This window comes from Schistocerca americana, chromosome 1 (assembly GCF_021461395.2).
Source record: "Schistocerca americana isolate TAMUIC-IGC-003095 chromosome 1, iqSchAmer2.1, whole genome shotgun sequence".
NCBI lineage: Eukaryota > Metazoa > Arthropoda > Insecta > Orthoptera > Acrididae > Schistocerca > Schistocerca americana.
In genome coordinates, this window is record NC_060119.1 from 480,002,990 (window position 1) to 480,018,263 (window position 15,274).

The following is a 15,274-nucleotide window of genomic DNA, read 5'->3' on the forward strand; positions in this document are numbered from 1 at the left end:
TCTGTCTCTTTGTTGGGGCGCTTCGTTATTAGGATTAGGAGACCTAACTTCTACAAATTCACCTTGACGAGAAGGCCCTGCCCTGTTTGAATCTCGCCAGTTCTGATGAAATTCAGGTCTGTCGTTATGATTATATCGTCTGTCGTCATGTCGGTAATTTCTGTAATTAATTTCTTGTCGGTCACGTGGTGGAGAACTTCTCCCTGAGTCGCAACTGCGCGGAGGACCGTTGTGTCTGAAGTTGTTCTGTCTCCCTTGATAATAATTGTTTTGGTTCCCATATTGTCTGTTTCTTTGGTTGTCTCTGTCACATTCATTACTATGGAAATGCGATCTTTCTCTGTATTTATTACTACTCTGCCAACGGTTGTCATACGGGTTGTGTCTGTTTTGGTCACGATCTGCGTTGTAAGAATAGCCTTGTCGTGTCCAGTTATTATTTTTTTCATCGCAGAATTGTGACGGATGTGACCTGTAATGGTTGTGTTCCTGTTTTCGCGTCCCGCAATTGTCAGTGTCAATTTCCAATTCTGATAAGAGTCCCTGAAAAGCTTCAATGTCGTCTTTGCAACGTCCTGCCAAAATAATATGTCGTAAATGTTCAGGCAATTTGATTAAGCAAATGCGGATAAGTTCTTAGGGGCTATACGGGTTTGAAAGATACTGATTCTTACGTAACATGTTTTCGAAATATTTGACAAGACTGTAAAATTCAGATTGTTCGAAATGTTTCATCATTATGATGCTATGTTTTACTCGATCTTGTGTAGCTTGAGACCAATATGCTGAGAGGAGGGCATGATAAAATTCTCCTTCACTGTGGCAATTGTGAATGACCAATCGCATTCTTACAGCTGGTTCATTCTCTAAGTAGCCACACATAAATTCTAACCTGTGCTCCAATGACCAGTTGGGAGGGAAACAATGAGAGAATTGATGGAGCCATGCATGTGGATGAATGTCGTTCCCGGAATTCTGAAACGTTTTGAATTTACTTGTAGTAATGAACAGCTTATAGTCAAAATCATCATGTCGCCGAGTCGCATATCGTTCATTGTTACTTCGTTTCGGCGGTTCCATCTCAAAATTCGGTGTACCTTGCCAATTTCTTTCATAATTTCCGAAGTGCCCTGTTTCATTATTTTGTGGCTGTTCCGTATTTCTATGTCCCTCTTCCCGTATTGGAGCGTGAGTGTCCTCTGAAATATGTAATTCTTGTATTACCTGTGTCAACTGATCTTGTACTTCCCGGATTTCTCTTTTGTACTGTGTATTATTTTGATTTTGTTTGAATTTTCTAATTTTTTCATACTCTTCTGTGTCAGTGAAGGCTACGGGTCTTGTGTCATTCAGATCGTCATCTACCTTTGTAGATAAGTTAGTGAACTGATCCGAAAGTTCGGCTACTTTCTCCGATAGTGAACTGATTTCCTCAGTGTGTTTTTCTGAACCGAGTTTCAGAGTGTCCATTTGTGCTGAAATCGTATCTACTGTGTCCTTTAAGTTTTCGTGAGTTTTTGTAAGTTGCGTAACCGAATCGGCAGATGCAACTGAGTCAATTTTAGGTTGCAAGGTGTCTTGATTTTCATGAACAATAGTTTGCAGTTCTTTTATGGCTGCTTCGTGATTCTGTAATGCATTTCATGACGCAAAAAAATAGGTTGAAAATGCTCACAAATTTGTGTTTTTACGTCATTACAGACTTTTTGACATTTTGATTCTATTTTAAGTAACTCAACAGTTAAACCTTCACATGTTTGTTCAAGCGTTTGTTCCGGTGAGTCTAACTTTTGAAGCTGTTGCCATGTTTGTCTCTGATTTTGTTCCATCGTCTCTAACTTTTGAAGATTCTGTTCCATTGTGTCTAACTTTTGCTGTGTTTGTCTCTGATTTTGTTCCATTGTGTCTAACTTTTGAAGCTTTTGTCCCATTTGTTGCATTAATTGTAATAACAATGCACTGGTGTCTGAGACATGTTCCTCAGTGCTATTCGGCAGTGCATTTGAACCGGCAATATTCGCATTTTGAAAAGCAGAAAATGTGTCTTGACTTATTTGAGAAAACGGTGAGGATGCAAAACCTGAATCAAAAGTATTTGCAAGATTGTGTCCTGTCATTGCCAACTGATCGATCGATAATGCTTCCCTGTTCACTAATTGTTTCACTGTCTACACCATTATTTGCAGCCCGCTCCATTTCCCTATGGACAATTACCAAATTACTATGTTGAACATTAGTTAATTCATTACACGGTGACGTTAACACACCGCTTTCGTCTTCACTGTCATTTCTCAGTTTACTTTGGAGCCTAGTATTACGTTTTTCACACGCCGTTATTGTCGCAATATTTCACACGATAACACAGAAAAGCACAATTTGAAGAGCAAAATAAGAAAACACATTAACATATCACTAAAAATAATATCCAATTAATTGGAAGCGTGGCTGCGAAATACTTGGTGCAAATCTACATGCATGCCACAACTGTTTTACTGTACAACAATGAAAAACTACAACTACAAAGAAAATTCTCTCTATAATTACGCGCTAGCAATAAACAATAGCTACACTAATTACACAAACTACAAGAAAAAATCAGAAGATTCCAGTGAGGTATCCTCGGCTAAGGGTCGACATATGTAACGTCCCCTCAGAAAAATTAGTGAATTACTGTGCTGGTAAACCCCTTACGTTATTTGATTTTCAAACAGCTGAGCAAAACTGAACGTACTCAGACATTTCTCTCTTTACTTATTCTGATCATCACTAAACTGACACACAATATTTTTAGCGCAACGCAATCTGACTTTCAATAATCGCTACAAAAGAATGGCCCTGACTAACAATAACCTGTACCTTTCGTGAATCACTTCCCTCACAAAAATCTTTGTTACTCGAACTACTGAAAAACAGCGAGCGCCAAAACTGCCAGCTAAATAAAAGATTCTAACTATTGAAGGCACTAACTACTGATAGGCATAGTTAGGAAATGAAAGATTTTGATAAAGAACAAACAATGTATTTACCTTAATAGTGCTCAAAAGTCATAATATACATATCAGTTCATGACATCCAGTCTCACAAATTTAATGTCTCTGAGGGACACATGTCCAGATCATCCGCTCTCAAAACTCCGCCATCTTTCTCTCCACATCCACCACTGCCGGCAGCTCACCTCCAACTGCGCAACGCTACGCGCTGTTAACAGCCAACTGCCCAACACTACAATAGCAAATTCCAACAATGCCACCCAGCCACAGACTGCACACAGCACAGCCAGTGATTTTCATACAGAGCGCTACGTGGCGTAACCAATATAAGAATCTAAACTGCCTACTTACAAAATGCAATACACAACTAAGCAGACTTCAAACTCGAACCGGAATCATTATATTTGTTTGACAACTGCTTCTACTATAAACAACTTTTTTAAAATAAGTATAATGCGTGTATGTGGGTGTGTTTCACTGCGTAAAAAGGAGTTACTGGAAACAAAGGCTAATGCAAAAGAATGTCGCAAAATCGTCAGTATGTTATATTTTTCGGTGTCAACAGGCATTATGGGTTTAATTCGGTCGACACTGCAGTGGGAGAACGCATTTGTGATCCACTGAATAAGCGAACAACTAACTATCTTCTGTGAATAATTCGACGGAATGCTTACAGATAACGTCGAAAACCACCGATATCTCAACAGGTAATCCTCCCCTTCATTTTAAGGCATTTTCGAGTTCGCGCCGTTATAGAAACGTGTGTTTACTTGTCGATACATTGGTGTTTTTGATGAATTTATGCTGCTGCATTCTCGGGAGTAATTAGAGCATCCAACATCTTGGGAAAAGCTTAACTTCTCCATGGGCAATGCGTTGAAAATTATAGTCTCAATACTTCATAGGCTTTATATTCCTAATCAATGAAAGCTAGGAAGTCCTCATGTACAAGTAAGCAATTGACTAGTTGACAAAAACATTTTTAAACCAAGAGCATTTACAACCAAAAATATTATTATTTTACTTTGTTTCAAAATCTACATCGTAACATCATCTACTATCCGAGCCCTTGTCCGAACCATCTGATTGTAAAATTAGGATGATAGGTTCAGGGCTTTTATCCATCTTCACCTCCCTGTCAAAGTCTTATTTCTGAAACTTAGCAGCGTACCGCAGATAGTTTTGCCACACGCTGTCTCTTGCTTCATGTACAAGCTTCTCAGTGTCTTGTTATCTTGAATTTTTTTTTCCCCACATAGCTTATAACATGTGCTCAAATAAATTCTATCGGACTATATTGGCATTGATATGTGAGTAAACGCAAAACCGTGAGACCACATTCACATGCAAAAAAGTCAGATTTATACATTCCGCCGCGTGACTTTTATAAATTAACGAGCTGCAGGAGTTCCGCACGAGTCTGGCTTTCGAACTCGTTAAGTCAATTCTAAAGCAATACCTATAAATAAAACAAGTTGTAAAAGTACGGTACAAAATATGGAATGTTAGGTTACAAATACGAAATATTAGGGTACAAGTATGGAATACTAGCATTCCATATTTAGTGACACATCCATCTTCATATTCAGAAACACAAATAAAATCATAAATAAAATTTAAATAGGCAACAAACATACCATCTCACAGCTTGCATACCATTTCTTGCTAAACGACTGTTTAGCAAATTTATTAATAATTTATGTACTGTTGCAAGAATAAAAGTGAAAACCACCAACCTGCAACAATTATTCCTCCTACCGAATTCGTTAAAACAACTTAACCCACTAGTAATGAGTGCCAACTGGAATATGAATGCATCCCAAAGCAGTGTACAGATGCTGAACGTAGTTTTCAAGCAGCTCACCAGAGTACAGCATTCACAAGGCAAGAATCCATAGTATTTTATATTACAACCCTTATACCACATTTGTACCTCTTCCTCTATAAATAGTATTAGATGTTCACTCAGTCAACCTAAAGGAAACTGGGCGCTCGTTGTATGTAGGGCCTAAACCACATTCATAAAAGGTGACACAAAATTACAGCCTGTTGGCCACAATTCGAAGAATTTTGTGTTAATATTTGTTATGTCGTTATTTTCATTCATTGTAGTCCTAATTTTTCCACTTTTCCGTTTTGCTTGACATTTTAGTAAATTCCAGTTTTTCGTTGTCGGTAATCAGAGTGATTACTAAACAAGCAATACCCGTTCCTATACATTGTTTTGATTGAAATATCGGTCTTTTTAATCTCTTTGATTCTTTTCACTTGTTTAAAAGATAGGTGTTCGAGGCCAGAGATCACTGTTCTACGCTAGAGAGCCTGTATACAGAGACTCTACGCTAACAGTAATTTCGTCATCGTATTGTTCGCAACACGAAATTTGTCACCTGCTCGATACGGCAGTAAATCAAATTTTTTTCTTAGCAAAGTCAAACTACAGCAACCAAAATGGCTGGAGCTACCAAGGTTATTGGGAGACCAATGCTTAACCAGGAACTCATGGGCGAGAGATTCAAAAAGGACAAGCAGTATTTCCGCATCCGAACTGTGTTCACGCCGAATCTGAAGAGTAAGTAGCAGCAAGCGAGAATTATGGAAAGCTTTTAATTGCTCTCTTTATATACAGAAACTTTATTTATAGTTCATCAACTCAAATTCACAAATCACGAAACATCTAGCTATTATCGGCAGGCAATCTATCCTCCACGAAAAAAATAAAGCGTCAAGTCCACAAACAGCTGGGCTCGATTTCTAATGGTCAGCAATTCGATTCTTTTTTCTGATATTTGCTTTCCATATCTTTAAAAACCACTCTACGTGAATATATGCGTGATTTCACCGTGAGAACTTAATTCATTACCTCTCCAGTCCATGCACAGCCTTTGCAAATCCCTCGATTTTAATGGTGGAGTGTTGACTGTAATAAAAATATTTATTTCACAAGCCATGTGGCATAGTCTACGTCATATTTCCGATTCCGGATGATAGATAAATACAATTGTCCAGTGTATGTTTCTGTTCTTCTTCACAGTGACATAGGTCCCATTTGTATATGAAAGATATGAAGGACGATCGAAATTTCTATTATAGATTTACAGAACTTGCTTTACTAGTAAGTTCACAATTGGTATGGCACTTGGTTTCCAACAGAAGTGTTCCGTTTGATTTTGTTACAGTCGCAGTGATAAGGGGGGGTCAAGTTAACGGTGTGAAATAATGTCTGTTTTGACTGATGTCGCATTTCCCCATTAACTTGAAACATTAAGATATCTCGGTGTAACAGTGAAGCGATTAAATTTTCACAGGTATACCCCAAAGAAACTTATAAAGTAACCGTCATTGTACACGGTCAATATTCAGAGATAAGACAGAAACGATCATTCGAAGCCAAAAACGTCTAATAAACATGGGTTCTAAAATGCATACTTTAAGAGCCATGAACACTTGTTGTGTAGAAGAGATGTGATTCACAGTAGCGAAGATGAACGAGGACTCATAGTTTTTGGGGTAAGCGCTTCAGAGCCCATGTTTAATAGACTTTTTTTGGTTCTAATGGTCGGTCCTGTCATATCCTTTAATATTGACCATTCCTCGTGGGAAACCCTGTATAGTTCAAACTAAACAATTCGTTTAAAGTGGACAATGATGTTTCGGGAAAAAAGCGATATTCGTTTTACGAAAAATAAATTAGCTAGCCTGTATTCGTACTGGTGTCATCTTAACGCACTCACTTCCTTTTGTTTTAATTTATTCATTTTTGAAAACTGTAAATGAGTACATTAAAAAGAATTTTCAATCTTTTGAGTACTCTTTATCTCTTTAAAATCGTTGCTACTTTCTACATGACGCTTACGGTACGCGAATTTTTCGTCAGATTCGTAAAGGATCCATTTTATTGTAGAGCTGCAATTTAAGCAAAACTGATTTATAAACCCGTTAATTGACAACATTTGGACCTTGCACACTTCCACTTCTCGGGCCGCTAATTGACAAAATAAGAAAATCCAAGGCTTTTTTTTTTTTAATTTCAGCTGTATCGTATTCCATATTTGAACTACGTATCTCAAGTCTAAAATAAGATATGTAATTATCCGCTGCGTTTTTAAATTCGTTCTTGTTAATCGTCCTCATTTCAGATACGTGAGACGCAAAGGACTGGTTCTATTGACACATGATGGAATGGTTTAATTAAATTTTGAAACTGTCGAATTCTACGGTAATTCATGTCTGTGACTTTTTTTCCTTTCCTTTACTGTTAACCGGAGTTGCAGCTTTACCTGAAGCATTTGATAAGGCCTTTACAAGTACCTAAATCTAGTGATCGTGTAAGTGCATTATTTTTCCTTTTAAAATAAGGTGGTACACCGTATCAGTAATAAATTTCTCCATCTTATTTCAATATTAAAAGCTACGAGTAGACACAATTCACTTCCATTTAAGGTAATTTCTGATATCTTTAAAGACTTTGCAGACAAAAAATACAGGGTGGATCACAATTAATAGCAAAACTGACGCTGTGAAAGCATACGATAACAGAAGCTAAAGCGTTCTAGTAAACATGTATTCGGAAACAAGGCGTTTGCGACATGATTGCGAATGTGTAGTTACAGGCCGCCACTGACTTCAACATGAAATATTGTCCTAGTTGATACAAATGTTTTCGAAATGTAAACTTTTCAATTACGTCCCCATCTAATTAGGCTTAAATTTTACCCATGGCCTACCTTACCTAGCGCAATGTGAAAAAAGCGATAGGATAGATGCATGATGGGGCACAGGTACATTTTGCTGCTAATATGACAGGACATCTAACACGTCAGTACAGTTCATGATAAATAGGGAAGGCATATTGTGTACCTTGGTCACCAAGGTCACCTAACCTCGGCCTTTTGGATTTTTCATTGCAGACTCATCTCAAAAGTGAAGTTTACGGAACTACTTCTGTCACTTTGAAGAACTGGAACAGCGAATTGTAAAATCCTATCAAGATTTACGATCAGTGAGGGGCGGGGGGGGGGGGGGGGAGGTGACAGGGAGGGGTAGATGCTTGGAACACCTCTGTCGACAACAGGTACGCGTGTACAGTAATGTGTAACGTGTAATTTACTGGAGTAGTATTGTATTTCTTGTTAAGGTAGACCTCGAAAGAAATTTGAGCCCAAATTAGTGGGGACTTAGTGGAATGTCTACATTTCGATTACATTCATACTGACTAGAACAGTATTTCAAACTGATGTCCGTTGCGGCTCGTAATTACATTTCGCTATTGCCTCACAAACGGATCGTTTTTGCTTTCATCCGTGTCAGTCTTCGCTAGTCAATTTTTTTTTTTTTTTTTTTATCCTGTACACAAATTTTGCACCCGGGCGCCTCAAGTACTAAGCTTGCCGCTCCGAGTGGGCCGCTTGGGCCTTAATCAGAAGTCATGGGATACATCCTAATATCGGGTTGGACCTCCTTTTTCCCATCATAGTGCAGCAACCCGTCGTGGCATGGACTCAACAAGTCGTCGGCAGTCCCCGCAGAAATATTGAGAAATGCTGCCTCCATAGCCGTCCACAAATTCGAAAGTGTTGCTAGTGCAGGATTCTGTGCACGAACTGACCTCTCGATTGCGTCCCTTTATTGTTCGATGGGATTCATGTCAGACGATGTGCCGAAATCATTCGCTCGAATTTTCCAGGATGCTCTTCAAGCCAAGTGCGAAAAACTGTGGCCAGTGACATGGCACATTGTCATGCACAAAGATTCCATCACTGAATGGCTGCAAATGGTCACGAATTAGCCGAAGATAACCATTTCCAGTCAATGATCGGTTCAAACCATTGCGGAGCCGCCATCAGCTTGCACAGTGCCTTGTTGAAAACGGGCCCACTGCTTAGTGGGGTCTGCGGCACACTCGAACCCTACCTCAGCTCTTACGAACTGAAATCTGGGCTCGTTTGAACAGGCGGCAGTTCTTCAATCGTCTAGGTTCCAATCGGAATTGTCACGAGCCCAGGAGAGGCGCGCAGGCGACGTCATGCTGTTACCAACCGCGTCTACTGTCACAATCGATTAATGACAAATTTCGTCGCGCTGTCCTAACGGATACGTTCGTCACACGGCCCACAAAGATTTCTGCGGTTATTTCACGCAGGATTACTTGTCTGTTAGCACTGAAAACTCTACGCGAACGCCGCAGTTTTGGGCCGTTAAGTGGAGGCTGTTGGCCACTGCGTTATCCGTGGTGAGAGGTAATGCCAGAAATTTGGTATCCTCGGCACACTCTTGACACTGTGGATCTCAGAATACTGATTTCCCTAACGATTTCCGAAATGAAATGTCCCATGCGTGTAGCTCCAACTAACATTCCGCGTTCAAAGTCTGTTAATTCCCGTCGTGCGGCTATAATGACGTCGGAAAGCTTTACATGGTAGTCACCTGAGCACAAATCATCGCCCCGTCAATGCACTGTCCTTCTATAGCATATGTACTCGACACTACCGCCATCTGCATTGCGTATATCGCTATCTCATGACTTTGGTCACTTCACTGTATAGAATAACGTTAATTCTGATCCAGTTTGATTGTTTCTCATGCTTTTCTTCAACATAAAAATATTTTTAAAGTCGTCTTTGGTCGTGAGGAAGCAGTTCAACCCAAATTAAGGACAAGGACTCGACAAGAAACAGATACAAGCGCAGCCAGCTTGTTTTAAATTGGTACGTGACAGTTTATTCTAGTATCACTCCGATGTTAACTGTAGATTCAATGATTGTCTCCCAACACTTTTGTTTTTACGGGTACGATACGTCTCTATAAACGGGAAAATATTACAGAATTGTTATCGTATGAGCGTACTGTTGTTTGGAAAGAAGTGTATGTTTTACGACTCATTCTACACATACATTCAGAAAATTTTCCGATTTCTTAAAATATTGCGATATATCGGCCAAATTACAACAAGAATTACGGAGTTCAAACGCATATGCATAAATCAGAAAAACTAAAAAGGAAATGGCATGGAAAACGCTGGGCCCAGGCCCAAAATCACTGCACAGTACTGCCGTTGGGCTATGCATTGAGTGACATCTGACGTGCCTGGATCTAGCATGCATGCGGATTTCGTCGTTACTGAGATGGAGAGTGAAGTGGAAATGAACCTAGACCCATCGCAGCCATTAGGCACATCCAATATCCCACAACAGGGCTTGTACCTGAACCTTGCGAAATGTTGATTGAGTTCAAGATACTATATATGATTCACGTTTTCCCTTAAATATCTGCGGCAATGTGCAAAGCCGCTTACGTATTTTTCCTCTGCATATCCCCGACTACTAAGAGTGGTCATGATAGGCGCATAGTATTTGTAATTATATGTTGTCTTTGTAGCAGATATTACAATATAATTTTTTCGAATACAGTATTCAAAGACACGCCGATCCCAAACGTGGTTGTAAGACATCTTGATCGCACGACGTCAACGTCACCAACTTGAGGCTATACGTTGTATGATAAAACAGAATACCTGTAGACATGCATCCATATTTGACGCTAAGTAGAAAACACTAGAAGTTTGTAACAAAATATTTGAAACACACGGTAAAACAAACAGAAAAATCTTTTCAGTCTTCCAGTGAGTAGTGTGGCTTTTAAGATGAGTATTTCTTTCTGTCCACAGGTTGGCTTTCCCAAAGCCTTATCAGCAGAATTATTGTTAACCGTCTCCGTGATGCACACCTCATGGTAGCGGTTCATCAGGCGTTTACTGATACATTGTCTTCTGACACTCTGTGGCCCTACATACTTGAGCTGCGTTGAAGAAATCTGTGGTAGAAACTGAGCTGCTGCTGAGTTAACAACAGAAAACCTCACGCAAGGTTCCAATGCCACACAAAGCCGCTGAATTAGGGAACTTCCGTTCGCAAGTAGAACTTATAAAATTCTTGACTATATTTCTCTATGTGAGGACCTACAACACTGGATTCCTAAACTATGGTCCTTAAGTGGTTTAACCTTTCGAGTTATACGTCTGCTTCCAGCATCCCTTCCACGAAAGCTTATGTACAACATGTACCATTTAGTCGTGTCTTAGGCTGTTCTGTAGAAATGAGAATCGTATTTAACACCAGAATCTTCCGTCAGAGACACAATTTTTGCTCATTGGTAGTCTGTGGTTCTGTAGTCGCTTCTTGAATGTACGGCCTACATTTCCTTCTGTTTTTGTAGGTTGCAGAACATTAGAAATATAGAGACAAGTTCCAGTTAAATCACATTCGTTAATTAATTTAGTTCAGAGTTTATATACATCATTTGTCTCAAACTGACAACAATGAAGTTAGCAAGAATAAAATAAGTGAGAGAGAAGAAAAGATATCTAGCACAGAAAGTAATATTATCTGTCCACAAAACGTTTAGCTGTGACGTACATAGGCAGCGGAGAAGGATGACAGACATTCATGTCCTGTTAGGCTCCGAACTCTCACAACAGCTTTTTCCGGTCACTTCTGGGAGTCTAGGTTGTTCAGCTCCTTTCCGAGACTTAACCTTTATTCATAGCCCCAGATCAGCTAGGAATGTTATTATCCTTCGACAATGAACAATGTCAGCTTTTCTGGAGTACGAGATTGTACTGACTTCGGCTTTTGAATGACGTATTTTTGTTTCTTTCTTCCCTACAATTCCAAAGTGGAATACTACCCATTGCAAGCAGATGTCATATAGTTTTTTGCAGTTTTTTTCTGGAAAGGAGTCGGTCACAATTACCTTGACGGACCTCAAACAGGAAAGTCCACTGACATACATAACTTTGATAAAAGACAATTTATCATTTCTTGGTACCTGGGAACAAACATCTCGGAAACGGCGAGTCTGGTCGGCTGTTCTCGTTCGGCTATGGTGAGCATCTATATAAAATGGTTTAAGGATCACAAGCACGCGACGAAGTACTGGACGTCCGTTCCTCTTAACAGAATGTAGATGTCCTTGACTTGCCTACTCTGTAAAGAAGTATAGAGCTGTGCCAGATTTGACGTCAAATGCTGGTGCAGACAGAAGTGTTTCAGAGCACACTGTTGTCACACGTTGTTGAACGTGAGACTCCACAGCAGATGACCACTATGTGTCCCCATACAGACCTAACCACATCGTAGTTACCATTGCAGTGGGCACAGGATCAACGATATTAGGCTTTGGATTAGTGGAAACGTGTCACCTGGTTCGACGAATCACGCTTCTCGTAACAGTAGGTCGATTGTCAGGTCCGAATACGACGTCATACAGGGGAATGTGTGCTCAAAACATGTACCACCTCAGAGACGCATTGTACAGTGGTTAGGGGTGGAAGGGGGGGGGGGGGAGGATTGAGGGAGTAGAATCCAATACCACCCACCACCCCAAACCGTAATACCGGGTGCAGGACTAGTATGGCGATGCATAAGGCAACAGTTCAGCAGTATGTCACCAAGGTGTCTCCAGACTCTAATCTGATCATCGTGGTGGTGCACGCAGAATCGGTATTCGTCGGTAGAAACAATTTCTTTCCATACGAGGGGCAGACGCATGTGGCGTTGACTCACTGGTAAAAGTGGCACTGGACGCTTTGAGGACAGTCCGCTCTGCTGCAAATAACGTCGAATAGTACGCCCTGACTCTGCCTTTTGCGCAACAGACCGAATTTGTTGTGATATCGTTCCTGACGTGGCAAAGCAATCCATCACGGCCATGCGCACAATACGCCTGTCATCGCGTGTATTGGTGCACTGAGGTGGGTACAGACGGTCCCGTCGTTTCTTCCTGTATCCAACGATTATAGATCCGCATCACAGTTGCTTCGTTCAACCCGATACGATTATCGATTTCTCTGAAGGGTTATCCGCAATTCTGTAGGCAACCATTCTTCCTCAGTCGAACTCGAAAAACGTTCGGTGTCTTCTACGAGGAATACTGAAGCTGCTTACGCAAAACAACCGCACGAAAGAACAATTCTAATACGAGCACACGGCTGTCTCATCCCCCTTTATACTCGTACAGCGTCTGCAAGTGGCGCTGCTGGCGCTGAAATGCTTATCAGGTGTATCTCTCGTTTCCCCCAAAGCAAGCTGCAAATTTCTCCTGATTTGAGTGCTTCCTTACTGGTGTTGCATTTTGGGTGGCCAGAAGTGTTTGATAAAATGTGTAGGTGATACAAGATGCGAAATTTACTACACAGAGCTGCCACCCCTGGTGGTAATAATAAGCGTATGGCATTGGAGGCCGTGAAACCCTCTGGGGCCGGTTCCGCCGCCGCTCCACAAGTTCTTTAACGCCACTACGGCGACTTGCGAGTGAATGAGGATGAAAGACACACAACACCCAGTCATCTCAAGGCAGAGAAAATCCCTGACCCCGCCGGGAATCGAACCCGGGACCCCGTGCGCAGGAAGCGAGAACGCTACCTCAAGACCACGAGTGGCGTACAACCCTGGTGGTAGTTGGAGGTAACTAATGACAGTACCGGCAACACGCGGTCTTTACTTATTTTGTTGAAAGATAACGTCACGGGGACCTCTAAGAAATGGTACAGCCGTCGACCTATACGCGACGTGAATGTATCGCCTTTACCCGCTAAGCGGACCATGATCATGTTGTGTACCTAATAGTATCCCATACAATCACGCCAGGTGCTGGTTCCATATAACGCAGACGAACTGATCTCCTCAGAAGCGCCACATACGTAAACGTCCATCGTGGTCCTATATGCAGAACTGGGACTCGTCTGAAAAGATGATGTCGTCGGCTCCTTGTCCAGTCATGCCACTGCGCACGTCACTGTCGATGCGTCCGTTTCTGCTGCCATGTCAGACTACAACAAAGGTCGCTGCAGTGACAGTACGCAGGGCCCCAGACATATTTGCACTCTCTGTGTGGATAACTCTACTGCTACGAAATAGTTCATTTCTCACTTAAGGTGCCTGACATGGCTACACGATGGTGCATGGACGATCACACAATATATCTGTTCTCTTCCTCATTAGTCTCGTGGAACCGTTGAAATCTTCCATGGCGCTGAATTATTGTAGAACGATAATTCGAATCCTCGATGGGCCACAAACTTGACATGAGCTGGAGTACGTTTCTTCTTTTTAATCCTGCCGTTGTCTAATACCGATACGTGCTGGAAGATGTTTGTTCTTTTTATTCGAGATGAGGCACAATCTCCTCACAAACAAACAACATCAATTGAGATCCCTGAATGTGAAACCAGTGTGTGGTATTCCCTTACGAGGGTTGGAACTTTAAAATGTTCATTTTTGGAACACAGCCTGCGACCAGGTTAGAGAAAAAAGTGGCGGCATTTTCTGCAAGTCATTTCCATCATTTTGCAGAGCAGTTCTCCGATGCATATGGCGCAATTGCGACTGATGTGTTCGACTGATAGTGCTGGGGAGGGCTGCACTACAACACTATCCGAACGTAAGAGTTTGTGACTTCAACTTCATTTCTAAGATCAATGCACTTCACAACACTCTCTTCAGAACTGTTACAGAGTTTCATCGGGTAACAGACCGCTGCAGTCGATCTACGAGGTGTGATTAAAAAATATGGAGGATAATTTTATTAGAAACAAAGTAATGAGCTTACTTGAAATTTGATTTAATCTCTGTCAAAGTATTGTCCTTGGCTAGCAACGCACTTATCCCAAAGTTGAATCCATAACTGGAAGCACTTACAGAAGCCTTCTTTTGAAAGCACGTTAAGCTGCTTTGTCATTTGGACTCCGTCGTCAGGCCACAAGTGGCCCATCGGCACCATCCGACCGCCGTGTCATCCTCAGCAGAGGATGCGGATAGGAGGGGCGTGTGGTCAGCACACCGCTCTCCCGGTCGTTATGATGGTTTTCTTTGACCGGAGCCGTTACTATTCGGTCGAGTAGCTCCTCAATTGGCATCACGAGGCTGAGTGCACCCCGAGAAATGGCAACAGCACATAGCGACTTGGGTGGTCACCCAAGTGCCGGCCACGCCCGACAGCGCTTAACTTCGGTGATCTGAGGGGAACCGGTGTATCCACAGCGGCAAGGCCGTTGGCCCTGCTCTGTCATGACCCTCTCAATTTCGGGAATGGTGTCAAAACGTTTTCTATTAAAAACAGTTTTAATTTTTGGGAGTAGCTAGAAGTCGCGTAGTGTTAAATCTGGCGAGTAAGGCGGATGTTGAAAGGCAGGAACTCTTTTTTCGGAAAAAACTCGTGAATAAAAAGCGAGTTGTGGCAGGGCGCGTTGTTGCGACGAAGAAAGGAAGCCATTGACCCATTTTTCC

The 15,274-nt window shown here is 41.4% G+C and overlaps 1 protein-coding gene across 1 annotated transcript in view; it reads left to right on the forward strand.

Moving 5' to 3' along the window:
* The first annotated feature begins 5,441 nt into the window (after positions 1 to 5,441).
* LOC124565480 (protein FAM183A-like) overlaps positions 5,442 to 15,274 on the forward strand; it is a 38,272-nt gene continuing 28,439 nt past the window's right edge. The window contains exon 1 of the mRNA XM_047131018.1: positions 5,442 to 5,562. Within this exon, the coding sequence (XP_046986974.1) occupies positions 5,442 to 5,562 (121 nt within the window). The remainder of the gene's footprint in view (positions 5,563 to 15,274) is intronic.